Source organism: Anopheles aquasalis, chromosome Y (assembly GCF_943734665.1).
Source record: "Anopheles aquasalis chromosome Y, idAnoAquaMG_Q_19, whole genome shotgun sequence".
Classification (NCBI taxonomy): Eukaryota; Metazoa; Arthropoda; class Insecta; order Diptera; family Culicidae; genus Anopheles; species Anopheles aquasalis.
Genome location: NC_064879.1, coordinates 4,866,362 through 4,891,853, shown reverse-complemented (window position 1 = coordinate 4,891,853; position 25,492 = coordinate 4,866,362). Strand labels below are relative to the sequence as shown.

Genomic DNA, 25,492 nt, shown 5'->3' with positions numbered 1-25,492 from the left:
GTTGTTGCCGCTGCTGCCGTCGGCACCGCCACTGCTCGCTGGTGTACCAGCAGTGACGATGTTGTTATTGCTGTTGTTACTTACACTGTTGCTACTACTGGACGGCAGTACAGCGGATCGCTGCACCGCACCGACTCCATCGACCACATCGTCGTCCGGATCGTGTCCACCGTCGGTGCGCTGTGCAGTCGGCAGTCGCAGGCTGCTGGCGCTACCGAGCGACGATCGGCTCGACGAGCGACCGTCGGCGTTCGCGTGTCCTGGCTGCCCTTGCGTGCCATTCTCTCCGTCCTGCGTGGGGGCAAAGTGATGAGATGGACAGGCTTGTATATCGATAGCAGAACAATAATGGAGACAAATCTATATACAGGGTGGGGCAAAAAAAAAAAAACTGCAACACATTTAAAACGCCATATCTTTTTCATTTTTGTTTGAAGTTTTTTTGAGTAGAACCAAAAAATGTAAAGAGTTTCATAAACTTTCAGAATCAGTTTAGTTTTTTTTTACGGTATGTCACTGTTTGGATGAATTATGGTCTTGAGACGGAAGAAGAAACCATCGCTCGTTGCCCGCAGGGTGCTTTGTGGCATTTTTGGCTCATTCTTGGAGAAGCGTTTGCATAAGCTGTTTAAAACTATTTCATTTTTTAGGTCTAACCTTGCCCTTCAAAATGCCGCCAACGGAGAAGTCCTGCGCTTTTTGCGCCCATAGATATTGATAGCCAATGAGACATGGAAATGAAGTGTGGAACGTTTTTTTTCTTGCCCATCTCATGTCTCGCGGTTGCGTTAAGAGAAAATACAGAGTCCTGTTGGTATCTGCAGGTCTTTCACATGAATTGTTTGCATTTCTAGGACCTGCAATGAACCTTTTAATAGCTTTGGCAACATTAATTTGTTGATTTATCTCGGATCCACCGAACGAAAATGTGCGAATAATGAGAAAAATTGCGTGTTATCGCATCTCAACCCGGTTATCAACCCCGGCTTATGTGTCCTGGTGGCCAGCCGAGGTAGTACATCATCAGCTGACTCTGGCAACTAAACCCTATCATTTTTTTTCGTTTAAAAACTACAGGATAACGAATGGTTTCTCATTAAAGAAAACCAAGTTCGGAATTGCATCACTTGCGGCCAAGCGGCCAATTCATCCAAAAAGTAACATACCGTAAAAAATTAAACTGATTCTAAAAGAGTATGAAATTCCCGACATTTTTTTTTGGTTTTACTCAATAAAATCCTAACAAAAATGAAAAAGATATGGCGTTTTAACTGTGTTGCAGTTTTTTTTTTGCCTCACCCTGTACACCAGTACACTTGCCTATACAAACACACCAAACACACACAAGCGAAGCGAACTTATCATTAACATTGCTTACATTGCGCTACATCGCTAACCTAGACCACATTTCATACGGCACCACGTTGGACCGAGGACGACAAACGAAAGCGAAGCAAAAGCTACGGAGCATCGCAGCAGGAGAACCTATACGGTCCATCACATCCACCAAACACACACGCCCGCATCCCCGCACAGCCCGTTACAGTGGAAAGCCCCTATTCCCGCCGACACCGCTTTAATATTTGACTGCGCGCCGTACCTTTTCGATACACCTGGGCAGCCCGGTGCCTGTCCTGGCCTCCCTATACCCAGTGCCGGCGGGAAATGGCACTCGGGGAATGGTGAGACTCGCGGTGGTAACACGCCGGTAGCGACTGGAGTGCGACCATGTCGGGAGAAGCGCGATCACCCAAAATGGGAATGGTACGGCCGAATGGCAGGGGTTTAGGGGGAGAAGATGTGGAAAGGAAGAAAGAAGAGGGATCGAACGTACAATCGCATCGAATCGGGCAACGCATCGGCGAGTGTAAAGGGTGTACCATAAAAAAAAATGAGAATGTTTTCATTGCTCTGTTTTGGACTTTTTTCTACCACCAGTATGGCATTAAGGGGGTATTGGCGTATTCGTGAGACTCATATCTATCAAATGATGTATAAAAAGTACTCGTGCAAAAGATGTTTGTTCGGAAAATGGTACTCAAAAGCCGACAATGTCGAGTTTGCTTCGCGCGCAAGAAAAATCTCATAGAAATAACAGCGGTTCTCGGATGTAATCCTGGCTTTGTTTACAGTATTAAACGTTCTATTGATGAAGGGCCAAGGCCTAGGAAACACGGTAGTGACCGGTCAGAGCAAAAGTTGAGCGAAATCCAGTGCGATCCATACGAAAGCTTGCAAAAGAAACGAATATCACAAGATCCTCCATGCATCGGTTGGCCAAATATGACCTAAAAGCAACCTCTAGAGCTAGGGAGAAGTGTAATTTAATAGTTGAAAGGATAAAGCATCTTTGATATGAGCGATCGATGCATTTGTTGTCAGTTTTGAAGACGAAGAAACCGGCTTCGTGTTCTCTGATGGGAATCTTTTCACGATTGATCCAGCAACGAATTCCCGCACGAATAGGTTCATATTGAAAATGATTCCAGTTTTCATAAAATCCCATATTAAAATGAATATTGATGTGTTTATCATTTTTTTGAAGGAACACATTTTACCATCGATTAAAGCAAACTTCAACATTCCAGAAAATGTTGAGTTTCAGCAAGATGAAGGCCCATGCCATACGTCTAAATGGTCTCAAATATGGTTAAAGAGGAACATGAATTTTTAGTCGAAAGATTTATGCCCTCCAAGTGGTCCTGAATTAAATCGGATGGGCTATTCAATATGGGCGTTTGTTCGGCCTAAAACCTGTGAATCGCCACACCAAACGCCTGGCTCGCTGAAATCGTTTATCACCAAACCCTGGTCTTCTAAGTTGGACACCTAATGTTACCGACGGGTGTTCTCGAATTCTTAACCATTTGGAAAAATTAATTGAGAAAGCAGGCCGACAAATCCACTAGTTTTGTTTGTTTCTTGATAAACAATGAAATATAAAGCCAATTTAGATATTTTAAAAACAGTAGAAAACCTACAAAAATGGCTTTCAACTTCGATAGAGAATTTTCTCATTTTTTTATGGTACACCCTGTACACGACACACCACCACACCACACACACAAACCTGCTACGATCGAGAAGGGCACCGGGCGGGGTAGAGGCAGGTCGTGTCGAGCGGCGAACGAGCGCCGCCGGTAGCAAAGGGCAGCCACGAGCCGCCACGTTTGACCGTTGTTGCACGGATTCGCAGCTACGCAGCACCACCGCGTCGCACCCGGTTGACGCGCTATCGTTGGCCTCGGGGGTGCGGTCAACTCCCTCACCCGTCACCAGGCTGACGGTGGAAGATGTGGCGGAGCTACCGCATCCGTCGGTGCCGGTGCAGCTGCGCACCTTTATAATGCGATTGCGAATTTACGTGCAGCGGGGAGGGGGGAGGTGCGGTGGAAAGGGGAAAAAAGAAAGAAGAAAGCTATCTAAAAGTCGTCAAAGGATTGGGGGGGGGGGGGTTCTTTTTTTATTTTTTCTTGAGGTAACCTCGACGTCGCGAGATTTTGATGTGATTTGATTTCAATTTCAGCGATCAAATCACATAGAATGCTTGTAGATGCTTCTGGTGGACAATGTGGTATTTGAAACCGCTGGCAAAGATTTGTTAAATCGGTGCAAAGATGACCATTTTGATTTCAGTTGCATGAAGCGTGTAAATCCACCCAAAAAAAGATTAGAACCATGAATTACAAGTTCTTTTTGATGAGAATGGAGCGACGCCAAAACAGCTGCGGATTCTTGCTTGCTAGGCAAAAAAGAAAATCGTTCCGGCTTCTTTTAGTGCCTTTCGATGAAAAGTGAATACATTTTTAGCATCTAGAACGAAAAAAAATCGTTCATAGGTCCCAGCCAACCATAATTTTCTCCCGCAAGACCGCAATCGCACCAAACACATGATAATTCTGTGCGTTTGGGTGGGATCAGATGGGTGTCGTCTATTGGGTGAGTTGTTGTAGCCTTTTGAAACTGTTAGGGCACCAGTCAATAATCAAAATATAACGTGCTTTGCGTGAAAATTCCAAATATCACCACTTTTCGACGATCGGTCACGCGCTAGCCGAGCAGCGACTTCGATTTGTACGAAGATATCAGAAAATGACATGACGGATGGTTTTTGTGTCGCTGAATGAAGAATTCTTTTGGCATGGTAGACACAAATTGGCCAAACGATAGGAAAAATGTATAGCTAGCAAGGAAAAACTACTGAGAATAATTTATGTTTTGGCTTACTGTTTAAAAAAAAACGTTTTGTTTTTGTTTTCGACAAAACAACGCTCATTTTAACTTGGTATGTATAGCCAACTAAATGGTCAACGGAATACGCCAGCCTAGCGGATCGGCAACCGTACCACACACACACACACACACGCACACACGCACACACACACACGACAGAAACAGGTCACACCTCCTCCTGTTCTGTTTCGGTGTTAGGCCCGATCCCTTCCTCACTGTGAGCCAGCGCATCGACACCGATCTCATCGTTTTCACCGGCTGGCACCAGCTCCGCCAGCAGCTCTTCTCCGCTTAGCGGCGTCTCTATCGGTACTGCCGCACCGATTTCGTGTATCCCAGATGGCCGTTCCTGCCCGGCCTCGTCGGGCCCGTTATCGTCATCCGGTTGGGTCAGTAGCAGTAGTTCCTCTTCCACGCTCGACGCGGCACCGGTACCAGCGGCAAGGGAACCGTGCTGCTGGTGCTCTTCCTCCTCCTGATCCTCCTCGTGATCCTCCTGATCCTCGCTGTTGTCCAGCGAGTTCTCCGTATCGATACTGATGTCATCCATGTCCTGCGGTACCATCCGCATGGGCGAGCGTTTGATCAATCAAATCAAATCAAACCATGGAACGCAACAAATTTTGCAATTGTAAACCCACCCCGTTGTGACAACATCCCGTGTGCGAAAGGCGAAGAAGTAACAAACCCAAAACCAAAATTAAAAGTAAGGAAAAGGAGAAGCTTCCTTGGAGCGCCGGCAACAAATGGAATAGCTTCAAAAGTACATGCAAACGAATAATGGGCTTAACATGCATGCAACAAATCGGATCACAGCCATCTAACTCTCTCCCTCTCTCTCTTTCTCTCTCCGTCTCTTTGTCTCTCCTGTTATTTCTTTTACCCTAAAGTTCTCGTAGTGATGGGCGCTCGGAGTCGCACTCACGAATTCCACGCCTGCAAAAAATCGCAGTCGATTCCGACCCAGATCAATTCCGGGAATTTCGGGGGGGGGGGGGGAAGTGCGCCGCAGCAGTGACCGTTCCTTCTGCTTTGGTACAGCCATTCGCCGTAGTTGATTGATTGTTTTGTTTTGGCTTACGACTTTGTTTACGTTTTCGTGGCCTACCTGCTGCTGCTGCTGCTGCCAGACTCCCGTTGTTTTAGTAGAGCCAAGGTCATGGCACATGAATCAATTCCACAAACAGTTGATCCATTGAAGTATAGCTAGACGCCATTTTTTTCAGTTCGCACATAGACAAGGTAGCCCAACCCACGGGTTTGGCCGCTTCACAGGTACGCGGTCCCCGAGTGGATTCCGGGAATTGAGTTCAATTGAGACTTGGGGGGCACTGTGATTGTTCTTATCTGCTTTGGCGCCATTTCGCAAATTTGCGCTATTGTTTTTACATTAAAGAGGAGTTAGCGGCTTTTCTGTTTTCGCCACTGGTATGGATTGACCATGGAAAATTGTGAGCTAATTGCTGCAGTCTCCCACAACACTCGTTGTTTGTACCGACCACCCACAACATACTGTCACTGTATGTGCCACAACTTTGCTTGCAGTGAACCAAATGTCATGAAATTTGGACAGAAAGTCCCTCAAAGATGCAGCTTTCAAACAAAAATACTCACATTAAGATAGCGCTAACAGAAATTTTCTTATTGAAAAAAAAGTCCTGTTTACCTTGCGACAGACCATGGAGAACCAAGATCACAATGAATGAATTCTACTGTTAAACATGGTTCTTGAGATTGACCCTACCGGAATAACCGGAATCCGATCGCCAGCTGATCGTTCGGAATCGATTCCGATTCCTTTTTTTTCCCCATCACTAGTGGAGGGGTGAAGGTCTCGCGAACACTTACCGTTACATTATCATCTACGCTAATATGTACTCGTCGCTGGAACGCCACATCCATATCATTCTCGGAGGTTGCCTGCGATGAGCTGAAAGGAAGAACAGATTGATCAGCAGCAAGCCACTCCCCTAAATGGTAATGAAGGTAACTTACATCGCCGTCGGTCGCTCCCACTGCGTTGAGCGCGCGACGTGATTGACGTAGTAGGTGCGCCCATTCGCATCCTGCCGCTCCTCCCAGCCAGTCGGCAGGGTGTCGGCTACACGGCTGCTGTCAGCGTCTCCCGTCTCCTGGGCGGCCAGCTAAGTGAAAAACGTTCGGGATTACGATCTGTCTTCCGCCAGCTTGCCCTTCTTACCGTCGGTTCCGAGCGAGTGGAGTCAATGAGCTCCCAGTCAGTCTCGTTGCAGGTGTTTTGATCCTGTATGTAAGAGTGGTAGAGATCCAGGTATCCACGCACTTTCGACCGGGCACTAGAAGAGGAAAACAGGTGGGAAGCAGTCAGTGACAATGCCGTCAAATCGTCATCGACCCCGGGGAAGATAAGTCTGGCGCTCTGGCAACACAATGATTGAACGGCGAGTCACACCACCGACCACTAACAGGCAATGCAGGACAATGAATTGGATCGGAGCAGCGGGAGATAATGAATGAAGGCATGCTGGCTTCTCGAATGATAGCGGTGCATTGTTTTGCTTTGCTGCCTTTCCATCATCAATGCACGAATTATCGCCTGCTGCTCGGGCGTTTACGCATACGCTAGGGCTTCGTGTTAAGGGAGGACTTTGGTATTTTCGGGCCACAAAAAAGGCCCGTTTTTAACGATTTTTTGTGACGAAACCATTCAACTGTATTTTTTCAAATAAATGGCATATTGATCTACAACTTTTGAAGAATATTTGGTACTGTTTTGAGCAACATTCATTGAAAAATGAATCCATGCCATCAACTTTAGGCAGTCGTGTCTTCGAAAAGATACTTTTCCTGGTGCCCATCGTAGCTGCGTGACGGGTCATCTGAACTATACAAATCGATGTTCGTTAGAAAGATTACAAGTTTATTCAGGTAGCCCCGGAGAGTTTTTGTTGATATTCCATTTTATCGGTTTTCGGCAGATTTTTGAAGTTGAAAAAGTGATGCTTTTCGCGATTCTGCTATAAAAAACGAAATTTACAGATTTGTTTTGAAAAAAAGTATCAACAGTTTTCATGATATCTCGACGAGGCTACCTGGAAAAAAGTGTACAAATTATGTGTAAAAAAATTCAAAACGATCAGCCCAGTAGTTTTAACGGTACCGACTTTGAAAACGTAGGTTTTTTGGGAAACGCTCTTCAAAGAAGCGAGTAGCATGGAGCCTTGTATGAAACGCGGCTTTTCAAAAATCTGTATCTTTGTCAGTTTTTCCTCGATTGATCCAAAACTTTTACATAATACTCTTGAAAGGATCAGCTTACGGGGAAAACTGTTAAAAACATGTGTCATAAAACAAAAAATTAAATACCGAAGTCCCCCCTTAACTGCTATGCATAGGAGGAATAATAATAGCTGCATGATGACGCCCGCACTGACCTGCGCGGCCGGAGCGGATAGCGCACGGTGTTCGGTGCGGTCGGGTGCTCCTCCCCTTCCTTGGGCAGATCGCCGAGCGTCAGCTCGACCATGCCGAGAAAGTCGTCCCGCGTCAGCCGGTTCTCGTCGAACACCTGCAGCACCAGCTTGTGCTCGTGCGGTTTGACGCGAAAGATAAACTCCTCGTTCCATTGCGGGTGCAGCGTTTTCTTCTTCGTCTTGGTCAGCACGGAATCGATGATCTCGTCGCCCACGATGGTGTTCAGGTCGATGCGCACGTACGGGTCGCTACAAGAGGCAGAATATGCAATAGGCAGTGATAGGTGCGATAGGTACGTGTTTTTTCTTTGTTGTTGTTGCGTTTTTGCAGCGTTGTCCAGGCATACGGTTCCCTTACCTCGCCCCGAAGATGTCCTTCTTGGCCAGCTGCGAGCCGGCTATCACCCGGATTCGTAACCGCGCACAGGCACTATCGTCACTCTGCAACATGAGGGGGGGGGGGGGAGGAGGGAGCCGGACATAAAAGCACAAGAAAAAAAAAGAGATTAAATATCAGTAAAAATGAACCGGCACCAGGAAGGGAAGGCGGAGGGACACTCCATTTTCTCCTCTATCTAATTTTGCCCCATCCTCCCGTGGCCCTCCCGCTCCCTGCGACGCATTGTCCAAATGTCAAATGGCCAATCGATTTTAGTGTCCCCACCACATGACGAAGTTATTATCCAGCGGTAATCCCGCCGTCACCGAACGCGCGCGCAGTGCGTTGCGTTGCGTTGCACCGCTGGCTAGGCACCACGCATGCAAGGGGGAGACGTTGACGGCGGCACGGTGACGGTGGCAGGCAGCGAACGAACGAACAGGGCATATGAATCATCGCGCATCGCGGACCTGCAAAAACTGACGGGCTCTATCGCTCCGCGTTATCGACAGGAAGAAGCGAACGGAAGGAACGGGGAAGAGGTAAGGCTGGGTGTGCTGGTGGGGTGGGCGAGAGAGAGGGGGGGCGGCGAAGCAGCGGATGATCTAATTGCGGCGCACTTACATACTGTCCATTGGATGAGGCCAGATAGCCGTACTCCTCGAAGCCTGCGGCCATGGCCACAATGGCGCTCGCGCGGACAGGCGCCTCTCCGCGGGGGGGGCGGGGCGGGTCTCGCGCGCGGGTCGTCGCGGTCTTCCGGATGGACGAACGGGCGGGTTTGATGGGAGTTCCGTCTCTCTCTCTGTCTTTCGCTCGCTTTCTTGTTGCGCGAGCGCTTGCTCGTATGTTGTGGATAGGGATGGGTGGAGTGGGGCGTGTTGATTGTTGTGACCAGTCCGCACCAACGCCGTTTCTGATAGCCGAAATGTAATGCCGTGCCGCACGGTACACGGTGCTCTAAAAGGTTCCACTGCTACACGGCAAGGGGGGGGGGGGGGGCAAGCATTAGCGGAATGTGATGAGCTAGTACGGGCTGTGCCACCACCCACCTCTAGCCGCTTCCTTCTTCCCTAACTCACTGCCTTTTTCTTTCACTAGCGGTGGCGATTCCGGCGGTTCCGGCTCCGGAAGGATTGTGGTTCCGATCGACGACGACGACGACGGCGGCGGCGGAACACTCTTCACACACGCACACACACACAAACACACACACACACACACCCCTCACAACAGCCCCCAGCACGTAGAGAGCAACCTGCTACTGCTGCAGCTGCGGCTGCGGCAACGGCCCCGATCGGCGACGGAAAAACAACTTCTAATCTAATAAACATATAACACGGGAACGGGCCCTGTCACACTCGCACACACGCATGCACGGGCGCCAGTGGCACCGTTTGTTTTTTTTTTTGACAACCAACCGAGCACAGGGTGACCCCGAAACGCCACCACTCGGTTACTCGGTACACGGTTCCGTTCCGTGTATTCTTCGAGCCAAAAATGTAGATTGTTTGTCCCGCCGCTCATTCGCTCGATTCGATTCGCTTTCATTGCGACCAAAAGAGGACTCTGGAGAGGGGATCGGAAGCTAGGAATCATCCAGCACCACTGCCCGATCGAAAAACGGGACGGGACGAGGAGGGGGCGGGGCAATCCTACCCAACTCCCCTCCATGAAGCGACCTACTTTAAGTGAGCGTCGTTTATTACGTACAGGGTGGCAACGTCGAAGTGATACGCACTTACTCTAGTGCACCGCCAGCAGTAACTATGTCTGCTATAGATCAGATTTGAAAGAGTGATCTGTTTACTGCTGAATTTGAGTTTTGTTTTTTAGAATATTGAAATGGATTCATTCTAGAAAACAAATTATGATGTTACATCTTCAAAAGCTAACTAACCATCAAATAAGAATCAAGTTATCGCATCTGAATGTGTCCAGAATATCAAACGGACCATCAAACGATTCAAACGATAGTGGTACGGTTATACCTGAAACATAAAACCGAGGGAAACACGGACTGTACGCACTCCAAGGATAATTCAGGCGGGAACTTCGGTATTTTCGGGCCACAAAATGGTCCGTTTATGACGTTTTTCTGTGACGTAACCATTCATCTTTATTTTTTCAAGTAAACGGCATATTAATCTACAACTTTTGAAGAATATTTGGTATTGTTTTGAGCAACATTCAGTGAAAAATGAATCCATGGCATCAAATTTTGGTTGGCGTGTCGACGAAAAGGTACTTTTTACGGTGCCCATCGTAGCCGCGTGGTGGGTTAACCGAAATCGATACAAATCGATATTCATTAGAAAGATTATAAGTTTATCTAGGTAGCCTCGTTGAGTTTGTGTTGATATTCTAATTTTTCGATTTTTGGCAGATTTTTGAAGTTGAAAAAGTGATGCTTTTTTCGATTCTGCATGGAGCCCTGTATGAAACGCGGATTTTCTAAAATCTGTATCTTTGTCAGTTTTTCCTCGATTGATCCAAAACTTGTACACAATACTCTTGAAAGGATTTGCTTTCAGGGAAAAATGTTAAAAAAATGTGTCACAAATAAAAATTAAATACCAAAGTCCCCCCTTAAGGCGGCCTAGGAGCGTATGCGATGAAATCCGGAAATTGTTCACTTTGCAGACAAATTTGAATAAGCGAAATGATCGCGTCTATTGCATAAGCCATTGTGATATACCAGGCCAATAAAAAAGCAGTCGAGAGGCATCACACCCACCACCTGTGGCGGTCTGGGGAGTAATATCATCAAAAAAGGGAAACTACCCCTGTTATTCGTCGATAACGGCGTAAAAATAACAAACATTTGGAGATCGTTTTCAAGGTTAATTTGATTCCTCGTGCGAAGATACTACACATTAAAAATGGTTTTTGTTTCCAATAGGGTTTAGCACTACCACATACGGAATTGATTGTGCAGCCACGATGTCGCGGAAAAATTTGCCATGTTTTATAAGCTCATCGAAATGGCCCGCAGCGTCTCCAGATTTGAAACCACTGGCCTTCAGCATACATGGGGATACACTGCTAGGAAAACTAGGAAACATAATTCATACGAGTTTGGACTCTTTTAAAAATCATTTGGTGAAGATATGGGACGAAATGCCGAACGATGCCGTGCGTGCCATGGTTTCCGAAAGCGACTTTGGGCCGTAATCCAAAACAAAGGCAAAAGATTTGAATTGAACTAATTAAATAGTAAGTTTAGTGTTGTGACATAGTTTAGGTGTATCACTTCGAGACGTTGCCCCCCTGCATATGCCAGCGCACCTCGTTAAGCGCGTTCCGCGAGTGTCCACGCTGTGCCCATGCCATTGACCCGTAGCAGCAGCAGCACACGAGAGGGGGGGGGGGGGGAAGGATGCGGAGGGCCCGCATTAGTCCCCGGTCCGCGGGAATTGGTCAGTTCCGGTAATTCAGTGCAGACGATCGAGAGATCTGTTTTCACGCTCGTGGATCGGTCGTGGGATAGAGCTTCATCCCTAACGGCCACCGCAGTCGTCCACGGAGTGCCGTACGCCACGGTTAGTTTCTTTTTTTTGTTTTTTTTTTGTGGAAGCCAGAGATCCTGCACCGGTTCCCAGTCGGCGGGGGTGTTTTGTTTTGTTTTTTTTTTTGAGAAAGAGAGAGAAATTATGGCGCTGATGGACGAGATCAAGGGTGCGCTCGCGGAAGCCGATCCATTCGCCAGCTGGTGGCCATTTGTAGTCGCGGCCATCGTCTTCGTCGTCGGTACCGTGAGGTGAGGCATCGTGAACCCGTGGAGCCGTGGAGCGACAATCAACAGCCTTCCATTTTCTGCAGAGCATACATGGGGGGGCAGCAGTGTCCGAACGGTAATGCCATACCGGGCCGGGTGGTGGTGGTGACCGGTGCATCCGGTGGCATCGGTAGCGAGGTGTGCCGGGAGCTGGCCCGACGTAATGCCCATCTGGTGCTGGCCTGCCGCAACCCGGCGGAGGCGGAGCAGCAGCAGCAGCAGACCCAGCTGGCCGAACTGCGTCGCCTCGGTGCGTCCGGTGCGGAACTGCTGGCCCTCGATCTTGCCTCGCTCGACAGTGTGCGGCAGTTCGCGCGCCACCTGCTGGCCAAACACCGGGCGATCGATGCGCTGGTCAACTGCGCCGGTGTCATCTTCCATCCACCGGGCACCACCGTCGATGGGTTCGAGCCGCACCTGCAGTGCAACTTTCTGGCGCACCTGCTGCTGACACAGCTGCTGTTGCCGGGGCTGGCCCGGGACGCCCGGCACGGTCCCGGTCGGATAGTGAACGTGGTGGCGCACGGGTACACGGCGGGCCGGGTCGTCGCGCACGACGATCCGCTGAACCAGCGGCACCCGGTCGCCGGTCGGGATGCGTTCGCCCACTCGAAGCTGGCGATCGTGCTGGCGAGTAGGGCGCTGGCGGGGCGGCTACCACCGGCCACCACCACGATCAACTGCTGCACACCGGGGCTGGTGCGCGGGACGGGCCACCTGCGCCACTCGCCCATCATGCGGGCCCTTTTCGCCCGCACCCTCACCTACCCCTGGATGTGGCTGTTCATGAAGAGCCCGGTCCAGGGTGCCCAAACGATCGTACGGCTAGTGACGGATCCCGCCCTCAACGGCCACACCGGTGGCCTCTACAAGTGAGTATTCTGGGCGGGTGGGGGGGGGGGGGGGCTATTCAACACGTTATTCACCTCACACCACCACATTCTACGCCGCCAGTGACTGCGAACCGGTGGAGCTATCCGAGCTGGCGAAGGACGAGCAGCTGGCCGAGCGGGTGTACCGTGCCGCGCTCGAAGCGGTTGGACTGTCGGAGGGGGGGGAGAAGGAGGAGCAGAAACCTACCAGCAGCAAGTAAATAAAGGGGTACAAAAAAGAGCTAGGGGGTCCAATATTTTTTATTATCTGCTAGGGGGGGGGGGGGGGGGGATAAGGGATGCATTTGATGCGTAGTAGCTCCTTTTCCATTCCACCCCTCCCCTTATTTTTTTATATATTTAACAAGATTTTTTTAGGTTTCTGGCACATTTAAGGGGGGATTTTCGGGCCAAAAAAGGGGCCAGTTTTTGACGATTTTTTGTGACGCAACCATTCTACTGTATTTTTTTCAAGTAAATGACAAACTAATCTACTACTTTTGAAGAATATTTGGTATTGTTTTGAGCAACATTCATTGAAAAACCAATCCATGGCATCAAATTTTGGTAGGCGTGTCGTCGAAAAGATACTTTTCCTGGTGCCCATCGTAGCTGCGTGACGAGTTATCAGAAAAATACAAATCGATATACGTTAGAAAGATTATAAGTTTATCTAACTATTGCCGGAGAGTTTGTGTTGAATTTCCTGTTTTTCGATTTTAGGCAGATTTTTGAAGTAGAAAAAGTGATGCTTTTTGCGATTCTGCCATAAAAAACGAACTTTACAGATTTGGTTTGAAAAAAAGTATCAACAATTTTAATGATATCTCGACGGGACTACCTGGCAAAGAGTTTGCAGATTATGTGTTAAAAATTTCAAAACGATCGGCCCAGCAGTTTTTACGGTACGATGGGCACCGACTTTGAAAACGCTCTTCAAAGTACCGGGCTGCATGGAGCCTTGTATGAAACGCGGATTTTCAAAAATCTGTATCTTTGTCAGTTTTCGCTCGATTGATCCAAAACTTTAACACAATACTCTTGAATGGATCAGCTTTCAGGGAAAAATGTTAAAAACATGTGTCACAAAACAAAAAATTAAATACCAAAGTCCCCCCTTAATGGGTTATTTAGACATTTAAATTTCTGTTATAAAACGCTGAAAGTTTGCCATTAGATACGGGTCTTCGACAGGTTTAATGCGACACATCCCTTCTACCTCCCTCCCTCTCCCAGGTGCCTAAAATATCCCTGAAACTACGCAATTTTTTGTCTGTTTTTAGAGCTGTAGCTATTGGTGTTTTACCAATAAAGGTAATCGGTGCCCCAGTGGAGAAGTTCCCGCTGGAACGGAATGTTCGGATGTTGGGGTGGATCGTAACGGCAGGCGCGGCTCTGAGGCCTGAGTGCCTGTCCAACTACGGCACAGTGAAGTTGATCATTTTGCGCAATTTATTATGCTTCGTAGTGAGATTGACGAAATCGATCGAGTTATCGTTCGGGGTTTTTTTTTGTTGTTGTTGCTGTGTGTTTTAGGTAGGTAGGTAGGTATGCGTGATGCAGTTTCACTAGCTCTTCCTCTCCCCCACCCAATCGCCTAATCACTATAGCGGTTGGTCCATGTTCCAATGTGCGCATAAAACCTACGGTGAACTGCAGGATGGAAAGAGGGGACGGGGAGGGGAACATTTGGGATCACCAGCTGATGCCACGGAGCCGGGACGGGGCCCCAACGCTCTCTCCTGCAGGAAGATTGTGTGGCCTCGGCTTGGTTCTCCGTCACTCGGTCACTAATAAGGGATATGCTAGGCTTCAACGGCTTTCCCCCCGTACGTTAATTGCTACCTTTTCTTCGTCTCCCTTTCCGCCTCCCCTCCCGCAATCCTCTCATCTGTCCGGTTACGGTTTATATCGTTTAATTGTTAGAAGGAAAGTCATAGGTCCCTTGCTCTGAGATTTCGCTAGCGCCGCTAGCGCCTGTTCTCTCTTGCTTCCTCTTTCGCTCTCTCTCTCTCTCTCTCTTCGTCCGTCTCTTTATCTCTCTCTCTCTCTGTCTCTCTCTGTACTCGGATATGTCAATGGCGATCAGTCAGCGGTGCAGCAAGGTGAATCCAAGTGACTGTTAGAGGAGCTGTCTGACGGTCTGGCTCTGTGCAGCTGCCACAAAGCGAAGCAGCGCTAGTCTGTGTGCGCTGTGCACGATCGTGTGCTCTTGCAATGGCGATGAATGGCTCCTGGCACACTGCAAAAACAAAGAAAAAAAAAACCAGAACGGAAACAAATAGCGGCAACTATCGAACGAAACACGATTATCACAAGATTGATTTGTAGGTCCCGCACCACTACCTAAACGCACAACGCACCCCGGGGGGGGGGGGTGGTCATAGCGTGAACACGACACTGGCACGTATTTGGTCGAAGGGCGCCTCCATTGCTCCCTTTGCTTTCTTTTTCTCGTGTAGAGCCGATGCATCTGTGATTTCCCCTTCTGGGCCGGGATTCCTAAGGGATGCTGCTAGTTAGTGTGTATGTGTACGTGTGAACGACGCGATTAAGCTTCTAATTCGCCCTCCCTCCCTCACTGACTGATCTGAGACTGAGAGGCTCCTTCTCTCTTATTTTCTCTCTCTCTCTCTCTCTCGCTCACTTTCTATCTGTTTTCTCGCTAGTTACTAGTTAGTGAACCAGCTGTGTCGAGCCTCCATTTCCCTAGCAAGCTAACCGAAAGAAACAACATGAAACATGGATCCAAGATGGAGCAGATAAGCCGAGCGATGATCAATGCAGACCAGTCCGGGGGGGCCAGTGGTTGTCTCTCATTTTTAATTCGGTTTATTAATGCAGTTTTGTTTCCCCGTTTTCCGGTTGTTGCGTGTTGTGTTGTTTAATTCGTATTTGAGCTACATACTGATCACTTTACTAATGATTAGCCGTCCCTTTCCAGCCGACTTTATTTTTTTTTTCGATTCAGATTTAATTTAGTTCTTTGAGTTTGGGTTTTACTTTATTGTTATTTTTTTTCTTCCTGTTGCGGTTTAGGTGCACTATACTCTGCCCTATGCCTCCTAATATGGCTTGCCTGCTACTGCCAGCAATCGCAGATGATTGTGATAAGTCTGCACCCTTTATTGATGCAGCTTTTCCTCTAGGTTGTTCGACACGCACACACCCATCAGTTCCGTAATCGTCAGGCTGCACTAGCCGACATTCGCGCTACTGTACCGTGCACTACATACAGTGGTCGGCATAAGGAAAAGCCCACCGCTAGGATCCACCACATTTTCGACCGTAAATTCGACATATTCGGTCACAAAAGGCCATGTAATTTTTTTGCTAGAAGCTCTAACTTGCCTCTTTCCAAATCACTTACGGCTTAATAGGTTTGATAATCGTTTTTTTTTTAATTGATCGAGTGAAAGTAAAAGCCCACCAGCAAGGAAACATGTTTTTCATTTCATACGGGCCACTCTTAACGCAGATTTCCATTTGCAGCCATTTTGGACTTATGGTTTTAGCGATTCGTTTAAAATCGTTTTCCTCTTGCTCGACCAAATTCCATAAAATAAATAAAAAAAATCAACATAATTTTGGTTTCTGATTATATCTGTTGCAGTACTTGGTTCAAACAATGATTAAAAAGTAGTTTTCTGATGAGCATAGGGTCAATCGACTTTCTACTGGAGATGCTCGGATAAGTGGATTTAACATGTGTAAACAATACTGAAGGCACGTAAAACATTAAAACAGACGTAAACAAAAGCCCTATTTAAGATACAGTAACCACAGGGCTATGCCGGAGTCCTAATAATATTTATTGCAAAATGGGCTTTTACTTTTCTGACAATCATGATCGACCATCTCGCACTTGAAGAATTTTCAAAAAGAGACTATCAAACCTATCAAGCTCAAAGCAAGTGATTTGGAAAGAGGAAAGTTCGAGCTTCTAGCATAAAAATCGCAAAGCCTATGTGACCGAAAATGACGCATTTACAGGCGAAAATGTGGTGGACTATAGAGGTGGGCTTTTACTTGTGCCGACCACGCTATATATATATCCTTGGTTTCATCTAGGGAGCCAAAAAATTAACAAAATAACTTACGCTCAAGCTTATCTAAAGTGTTGCCTTTCTGTGGGGCGCTAACCTAAGTAACATTGCATTTATCTACTAGCATGTACGAGTTGCTCACAGTACGAGTTGCTTTTTTTTTCTGCAGCTTAAGTAATACCCAAAACTCGGAATTAGGCATGGCGCGTGCGTGCATTCCGTTCCGTGCGTTGTATTTTTGTGCCCTCGTGCCTTCCCATTTCTCCCCATGTCCGTCTGTCGCTTCCACCGGCGTATGGCGTTCTCTAGTAGCGCGGGTAAGTCCACAGCATTAGCAACTACATGGTCTGTCGCAAGGAAAAACAGGACTTTTCCAATAAGAAAATTTCTGATAGCGCTATCTTAATGTGAGTATTTTTGTTTAAAAGCTGCTTCTTTGAGGGAACTTTCAGTCCAAATTTCATGACATTTGGTCTACTAGAAGCAAAGTTCTGGAGCATAAATCGATCGTCGAACGATGAGACGCCAATTTATGGGCGCAACAAGCGCAGTCTCCCTTCTTCACGATATTCTTGCAGCAATCCGACGAATAAGATGCATTAAACATCTCTCATCTTTACCGAGTTTAAAAGCTAAACTTTTTATTCGTTGTTTGTTGAATTTTCATTTTTGTACCGACCACCCACAACATACTGTCACTTACGGGGGGACTTCGGGGTATTTTCGGGCCAAAAAAGGGGCCCGTTTTTAACGATTTTTTGTGACGTAACCATTGAACTGTATTTTTTCAACTAAATGGCATATTAATCTACAGCATTTGAAGAATATTTGGTATTGTTTTGAGCAACATTCATTGAAAAATGAATCCATGCTATCAAATTTAGGCAGTCGTGTCTTCGAAAAGATACTTTTCCTGGTGCCCATCGTAGCTGCGTGACGGGTTATTAGAAAAGTACAAATCGATATTCGTTAGAAAGATTATAAGTTTATCTAACTATTGCCGGAGAGGTTTCGTTGAATTTCCTAGTTTTCGATTTTTGACAGATTTTTGAAGTTGGAAAAAGTGACACTTTTTACCATTTTACCTATAAACTCGATTTTTAATGAGTTGTTTTGAAAAAAAGTATAAACAATTTTAATAATCTCTCGACGGAACTACCTGGCCTAGAGTGTACAGATTATGTGTTATAAATTTCAAATCGATCGGCCCAGTAGTTTTTACAGTACGATGAGCACCGACTTTGAAAACGTTGGTTTTTTGGGAAACGCTCTTCAAAGTACCGGGCTGCATGGAGCCTCGTATGAAACGTGGATTTTCAAAAATCTGTATCTTTGTCAGATTTTCCTCGATGAATCCAAAACTTTTACACAATACTCTTGAAAAGATCAGCTTTCAGGGAAAAATGTTAAAAAACATGTGTCACAAATAAAAATTAAATACCAAAGTCCTCCCTTAAGGCTCCATAACTTTGCTTCCGACGAATTAAATGCCATGAAATTTCGACAGAAAGTCCCTCAAAGATGCAGCTTGCAAACAAAAATTCGCACATTAAGATAGTGCTATCAGAAATTTTCATTATGCAAAAAGTCCTGTTTACCTTTGCGACAGACCAATTGTATTACAATCGGTTTTTTTGGTAAGGGACCTCGGGGGTGCCATGTTTGCCGGGCCAGGAGGTCACAATTCAGAAGGAGGAGGCTGGAATACGGACGCTACCGACTGCACCAGGGTACCCCGGCAGCTAGGTGGTGGGTGTGTCGGGCGAGGAAGAAAGATTGTTATCGGAGGTGGAGAGTGGCCGGCACAGCCCGATCCGGGCCGTCCCGAGCGGTATCGCCTTGAGCGTACTGACCGCCTGATCGAGCGATGCACCCTGCAAACTCCGCCCGTTCACCGAGACGAGCCGATCGCCGGGGAAAATAAAGTTGGTCGCTTCGGCCGAACCGCCCGGGATGAGACCGCGCACCACAATCACCGTACCGTCCGTATCGAGCGGATCCTGGTAGTCGAGGATGGAAAACCCGAAGCCACGCTCCGTCTTCTCGATCTCGCAGTACAGCACCTCGTTCGTCCAGAGCGCCAGCCCGGACACCTGTTCGACCGATTTCGACCGCTGCTGGTCGGTGAGGGTGGCGGTGCTGGACGTGTAGAGTGAACTTTCGGACTGGGCTTTCGTGAGGATACCCTGCTGGAGGCACTGGAGGCTCTGCAGGCCCCCTGCCAGCAGGCTGCGCGCCTCGAACGCTTCGGCATTGCGGGACGTGTTGATGACGGTGGGGGGTGACGTGCCCCGGGCACAGATCACCCGCACCTGCACCGGTAACTCCTTGAGGATCTTCACTACCTCGATGTGCCGTAAACCTTGCAGCCGGTGTTCGTTCACCTGGAGTAGCTCGTCGCCCGGTTTCAGTGAACCATCGCGCCCGACCGGTCCATCCTCGAGGATCGAGCGGATGTAGTGGTGCGGCCGTACCTCCACTCCCGCCTCCACCTCCACCGTACCCTCCAGGCTGATGCCGAGACCGGCCAGCTTGCGGATGTCGGCCACCACGATCTGGCTGTGTTCCGGTACCTCCCGGGACCAGCGCTCCGTCACGGTGTCGGCCCGCGGTTCCTGCTCCTGCTCCTGCTCCGGGGCCGTCCCGGCCGTATCACAGCTGTGCTGGTCCCCGCCGGTCGATGCAGGCACCGGTTCCGGGTCACGGTGCCCACTCCCATTACCATTCACATCGTCCGACTGTTCGCCCGCCCCCGCGTCACCGAGCGTAAACACGTTCGAGTCGAACGTGGTACCGGATTCGAGTTCCGGCTCGATCCCACCGTCACACTCCGTCACCAGCGAGTCGGCATCGGAACGGGCCGGACAGATCGAGAGCGTCGTAACGGAGGGCGATTGGACGATGGAGCAACGCTGCGACTGACACTGCGACGGGCACTGGGAAGCAAGGCAGTGCGCCAGCATGAGCTGCTGCTGTGACTGGGACGCAGTGATGCTGGCGTTCGTCGCACCGGTCCGCTGTAGCTTCGCCCCGTCTCCCACCGTCACCAGCACCGGTTGGTGACCGCCGGCGGTGCCGTTACTGTGCGGCGTAACCGGATCGATGAGGGCCACCTGCAGATGTTCGTACTTGCGACCGCGCAGGAACCGCTCCAGCATCAACCGGACGGCGATGTCGGTGTTGCGCAGGATCTCCACGGCCTGGTGGTTGGAGACGCCGGCCAGCGAGCGGCCATCGACTGCCACGATCCGATCGTTGATCGCTATCCGGCCACTCATCTCGGCCGCACTGCCCTCGATGATGCTCTTGACGAAGATCCCGGACAGGTCCTCCTCTTCGCACACGTACCCGGCCACCGTGATGCCGAGCCCGTACACGTTCTTCCGCAGTTCCACCTCGTACGTTTCCGTTTCCGGTGTTTCCGGTGGCTGGTGCTCGTGGTGCTGGTGCTCGTGGTGCTCGTGATGGTACTGTTCCGTTTCCGTGCGATCGGCAGCGTGTTCCCGGCTGGCCAGCTGGTCCGGGCTCACTGTTTCGATGCTGTCCAGAGTGTCGTATCCGGTGAGCAGCGTAACACCGTTACTGTTGTTGTTGTTGTTGTTGTTGTTGCTGTTTGCCTGGTTGTTGACGGCCACCACCTCGATGTGCGTCTGGCAGAGGGCCCTCTGCCGTCCAGCTGTCGGCGGTGGCAGCGGCGGCGGCGGCGGCGGCGGCGGCGGCGGCTGCGATGGCTCGACGACGGCGATGGCCGGCTGCAGGAACGCACCGGACGTGTAGCCGGCCGTCTGGAGGAGCGTCCGGTCGAGTTCGTCCGGGTCGGTTAGCAGCTTGGTCGGTATGATGGGCGCATGGCTGGCGAGGGCCTGATAGTCGGGCGAGGTCGGCTCGACGGGGCGCGCCACAATCAGCCGTACCTGCGGGCCGGACTGCCGCAGTACGGTCGCCACCTGTTCCGAGCTGAAGCCCCGCAGGTTGACGTCACCGATCTGCAGCACATGGTCGCCGCTCTGGAGCCGCCCGTCCCGCTCGGCGACCGAGCCCGGTATCAGTGCCTTGATCACGACACCGGTGCTCCGGCCACCGACCAGCATGAAACCGAGCCCGTTACCGTCGTTGACCAGGTCGATGATCTCTACCTGGGCCCATTCCGTGCTCAGCACCATCGCTCAGCTTACCGCCGACCACTTGCTGCCTTGCCAGTGCTGCTTCTGCTGCTGCTGCTATCACCTTCAACCGGAGCTACCCTTGCTCGTTGCTGCTGCTGCTGCTGCTGCTGCTGCTGCTGCTGATGTTGCACCCAAAGGGTCATAATCGCAACCCTGCAACGGAGAAAAATGCGAAAGTGGAGAGGAACATGGTAAGGAAATGGTAGGAACGGGCCGGGGATCAACCAATTCACCTGACTTCCAACGGGTTGCCGAAGTCGTTTCACCCCTTCCCCCGTGGCGTGTTGCGTAGCTGATTGTTGTTGTTTTTTTCTTGGGGGTGTCTTCGGCTCTCGGCTCTTTCGATTCAATCCCGGCGGCTCCCTTCACTCAACCCTCGTGCCCTGCTGGGTACCTGCGGAAAACAAGCAAACGAATGGTAGTAAGCGTAAGGTGGGGGCCGTGAAAAGTGCGACCTTGGTGGATTTGGATTTTTATTTAAAAAAAAAAACGAATTAAGTTACAATTGCGAAAAAAAAAAACAGCATTGATTTATCCAACAACTTTTTAACCTCCCTACTGTAAAAGTACCAGCTCAAGTCAAGTGACAACTTTATGGTTAAAATTCCTAATTCCCTGGCTTCCTTCGAATCGCACAAAAAATGCGATTGTCGTGGGGGCAAAAGTGCGATCCTTTAAAATGCAGCAGTTATTCACGAACTCATGTGTGCCGTTTCGGTGTTTTTCAATCGCTTTGCGCTTTCCTTAGTTCTTTGTGATTCATTGTACTATTTTTTTTTTACGTTACACTGGATCTGTTTCGCTGTTTTTACCTGCTTGCTCTTTAAACTTCTCTTTCGATTTTAGATCTAATCTTTCCTTGAATGGCGCGCTGATAATAACTTCAGCTTCGCTGGTGTCATTCCTGTCTTTTCTATGGCTCCTCTCGTTTCGGCAGGGGCCTAATTGTTGCAAAGGATACAAGATCCGACTGCTTTTCCGGGGACATTTTTACGATTGAAGTTGAAGTTGCTCTCTGAGCATATTTTCTCAACAAATTCCAGGACATTTCGAAGAGCAAATGAAGAGCGGTTTATGCTTCTCTGTTAATTGGAAGCATAAAAAGATGTCCAATAGGCAATTGGAGATGTTGAATTTGGGGGAGCAGTAGAATTAGCTATCGAATGAATGTGGCATATGCGAATCAATGTTCAATGGCTGGTTATCAGTTTTTGCAGTTTTCGTTTGACAGGTGTCTGATTATTTGATATTTTCACGAATTCTGTCAATGAATTACTGAAACCTATTACTGTGTTTACCAAAACGCGTTTACCGCGCGTTAGAATATTACAATATTTAGACGAAAAACCAAACTTTACCACATTTCTCTCAGCACTCGCATTCTGCAAAGCAGTGTTTACGTGTGAAAGTGAGCTACTTTTTTTTTTTTTTATTTCATTATAGAGGTTTTAAATTTTAGCAGTTCTTTCGCCTCTTAAGAGTTATCTAATGCTTTACTAATCCATGTATAAGTTGCAAATTTTACGGCACTCTGCGCTCCAAAAACCTTAACTCTGAGCGTAAAGCAAGGGGCACCATGGCAACAGCCAAAAATCGATCATTGGTCACCCAGGGGGGGGCCATAAAAGGGACCTTCGGGTGGGGGCTTGTTTGATAAGTCGATACTCCGTGCGTGCGTGCTTAGCCCTTTTGTATGTGGCCGAGCCTAACGTATGCATTAAACAAAAAAAGAGACAAAATTTGAATGGCGATAAAAAATAAACAGATGACAGATAATTGAGTTCTGTAAATTACATGTAGAAAAGGGAGTTTATCAGTTTATCAGCAAAAACAAAATTCTACGCCATTCCGAGTAGGATTCTGGAAGTTAGGCTGGTAATTTCGACAGTGGCAGTCGCAAAACGTATTTGTGCACATGTTTTTTCAACTATTTCTGTGCCTTTTCACTAAATTCCTCCTCCGTTTTTCCAATAAAATTGTTCAAATAGATCCTACGTTTAAAGTTAGGCCAGAAATTTTCGATGGGCAGCAGCTGGGGGGACGTTGAGGTAGTTCGCAATCTTTGGTATCACATTGGTACACAGCCGCTTCATTTCGTCTAACGATCGCTTCGCGTATCGTTTCTGGTCAGACTCCTCGATCTTCGTACTAATTAGTGTTCCTTGATGATTGACGCAACCTTCTGCAGCTACTTTGCATAATGAATTTTACCGATCAAGGCCAGAGTTCGGAGTTAAAAAAGGGCAGCCACTGAAGGACCTTCTTGAGGAACTTGGTCTGTGAGTGAATTTCACATTAGAGCTCACTTTCTTCGTGCCAATCTATGCCTTCTTGTGATGCTATTATTGTCGGGCAACAGTGCCAAGATCTTGTAGATACTGGAAACAGTCATATCCGACACTCACAAACGTGTGTCACACGGTAATCTTTTTGGTCGCGTCAGGATACCCGTTTTTGAAATGCGCAAACCTTGGATCGAAGTTGCTTCACTTTTTTGGCCCTCGCGATTAGAGTTCGACTGATAGAGCTTTCAATTTTTTTCTGATGACTCATAGATAACTACTATTGATGCTACATTTCTCGTTTCTGCAGTGCGATTGACGGTTTGCCCATGAAAAATCGGCAAAATTTTGTCTCTTTGTTTTTAATGCACACGTTACATGGTCTGTTGCAAAGTGAGCAGGACTTTAGAACATTTGTGGTGGAGCTACATGAATGTCCGATTTTTTGTTTGAAAGGTGCATCATTTAAGCACTTTCAGTCCAAACTTCATGACATTTGGTCCACCGGAACTTAAGTTATTGGCGCCTAAAGTGATAGAATGTTTTTGGGACGTCGGTACAAGCCTTCTGAACGGGCAAAATGTCAGCAAAGCGTCATTTCCTTTCATCCGTAAATGAAATTTATCGAATACTTTAAAGCCCCCCGGGGGACCAGATCAACTGATGAAGGGGCCGAATTGTTCGACTAAATACAGTTTTTGGTAAAAAAAAAAAACAGTGTTGAGCGCGGATCGATGTGACGGCGCATTTTGGGGCGTAACTCCCATTCTTCACGATGTTCTTGCACAATCCGATGAATAAGATGCATGGAACACCTCAAAACATCAAGATAATACTCGGCAGTAACCGTTTGGCCCGGTCATTTGTTTTTAATTTGAGAAAATCCCACACTCATTCGATGCTTTCTGGCGTAATCATGGACTTGGCTTGACCGACATGAAGGTTGTCGCTGGGGTACTTCAGGACCCGGGTTTGAAACGTGTACTACTACTCATAAAATTTACCACCGGATAGAAAATCATCACCACAAACTTATTGCATCGATATTGGTAAACATTTTAACGAGTTTAAAAGCTCCAAAGCAGCAAAGCATCCAAACATACTGTCACTTTATTCGCCATAACTTTGCTTCCAACCAACCAAATGCCATGAACCTTTGACTGAAAGTCCCTAAAGGGTGCACCTTTCAAACATAAAATACTCACATTAAGATAGCGCCACCAGAAACTTTCCTATGCTAAAAGTTCTGTTTACTTTTGCGACAGACCATGTAATTTGTCGAGGGTTTGCGAGGGATTGCGCCCACATCCCCCCCCCCCCCCCCCTTTTGACCCCTTCTCAATCTCTTTGAGCTGTTCTAGATTGTTCAGTAGGCACAATACAATCCCTCCCTCTGCTCCCTGTCCTTTTGCAGGACTGTCGCCTACTGGCGCTAAAAATTTGCTTCGAAAAACCACACGGACACGCACATGCACGCACAGCACAGCACAGCACAGGGAGCAGCCATTTCACTCTACTCAAGCCACGAGGACACGATACTTTCTTCCAAGAAGCGCCTGGTTTTTTTTTTGTTGGAACTTTAATTCAACATTCAACACAAATCTTCGTTTTTTTTTTTTTTGCTCACTGCGCACTGTTGATGGCCCCAAAACTAATGCATACTAATAGCGAGCTACCCGCCGCTGCCACGGGCACCTTACCTTGGAAGTTTCGGCGTATGCATTGCGGAGGAACTGTGCTGTGCTGGGGGGATTTCCATTTCACTAGGGCCTAGTTGCACTCAACATGTTCGCCATGCCTGCCTATACTACTCCCTCCACCCGCGTGTGGTTCCCGAGATATGGCCGTATCCGCCGGCCGTAATCCGCTCCAGGGCAAAAATGGGACTAGTTTTATGCTGTTTTTTTTTTTTTTTATTTTCTTTCCAAGCGGATATCACAACGTGCAACGCAATGGATGCCTTCCTGCGGCGCGGAACCGAACTGCTTGAATATTTGAACAATAAATTTCGTTTGTGAAGCGGTTAGCGGTCCACGGTAACTCGTTACAGTGCCGCGATTTCTGCCATACTCTCGTCACCAGCCGTGTTGCGTTACGTTAGGTTGCGTTGGGCGTGAAAATACTCACACCTATTTGGTTCGAAAACAGTCATCTGCTGTGGCCGTGGCTTGGGATCGGAGACGGGATCGGGGACGGGACGGGGCGCGGGCATTCGGCACGCCAAAAAACACCACTGACACACAGGGCGCGCGCATGCGTCGCATACGGTGCGTTTCGAGTGTGG

General features: G+C 48.3%; 3 protein-coding genes across 9 annotated transcripts in view; 1 reads left to right on the top strand and 2 right to left on the bottom strand.

Annotated features, from left to right (window-relative positions):
• The window catches only part of LOC126579573 (E3 ubiquitin-protein ligase Nedd-4-like), a 15,229-nt gene extending 5,816 nt beyond the window's left edge, over positions 1–9,413 (bottom strand). The window contains exons 1-11 of one of the 5 annotated variants that reach the window (XM_050242981.1): positions 9,117–9,413; positions 8,689–9,040; positions 8,044–8,126; positions 7,647–7,934; positions 6,434–6,548; positions 6,229–6,377; positions 6,082–6,163; positions 4,406–4,786; positions 3,071–3,339; positions 1,601–1,715; positions 1–291 (exon numbers count right to left, since the gene is read on the bottom strand). The exon at positions 1–291 is cut by the window's left edge and continues 406 nt beyond it. In XM_050242981.1, coding sequence (XP_050098938.1) covers positions 1–291; positions 1,601–1,715; positions 3,071–3,339; positions 4,406–4,786; positions 6,082–6,163; positions 6,229–6,377; positions 6,434–6,548; positions 7,647–7,934; positions 8,044–8,126; positions 8,689–8,742 — 1,827 coding nt within the window. In that variant the 5' untranslated portion in view covers positions 8,743–9,040; positions 9,117–9,413. The remainder of the gene's footprint in view (positions 292–1,600; positions 1,716–3,070; positions 3,340–4,405; positions 4,787–6,081; positions 6,164–6,228; positions 6,378–6,433; positions 6,549–7,646; positions 7,935–8,043; positions 8,127–8,688; positions 9,041–9,116) is intronic. The other 4 variants (XM_050242982.1, XM_050242983.1, XM_050242984.1 and 1 more) reach the window with 4 other exon arrangements.
• A 2,302-nt stretch (positions 9,414–11,715) lies between these two features.
• LOC126579733 (retinol dehydrogenase 12) lies at positions 11,716–12,935 on the top strand. The gene is made up of 3 exons (XM_050243283.1): positions 11,716–11,824; positions 11,887–12,714; positions 12,797–12,935. Exons 1-3 carry the CDS (start codon positions 11,718–11,720, stop codon positions 12,933–12,935), a joined length of 1,074 nt encoding a protein of 357 aa, XP_050099240.1. The 5' UTR covers positions 11,716–11,717.
• Positions 12,936–15,663: 2,728 nt separating this feature from the next.
• On the bottom strand, positions 15,664–25,440 carry LOC126579842 (patj homolog). Of its 3 annotated transcripts, none has more exons than XM_050243486.1 (3): positions 24,909–25,440; positions 21,160–21,320; positions 15,664–21,079 (listed from the first exon to the last, which is right to left on the bottom strand). In XM_050243486.1, exon 3 carries the CDS (start codon positions 20,921–20,923, stop codon positions 18,503–18,505), a length of 2,421 nt encoding a protein of 806 aa, XP_050099443.1. In that variant the 5' UTR covers positions 20,924–21,079; positions 21,160–21,320; positions 24,909–25,440; the 3' UTR covers positions 15,664–18,502. The 3 variants fall into 3 exon arrangements, with proteins under 3 accessions (XP_050099443.1, XP_050099445.1, XP_050099444.1); XM_050243488.1 differs by having other exon boundaries at positions 25,336–25,440; XM_050243487.1 differs by lacking the exon at positions 24,909–25,440 and adding an exon at positions 24,414–24,508.
• Positions 25,441–25,492: the final 52 nt, after the last annotated feature.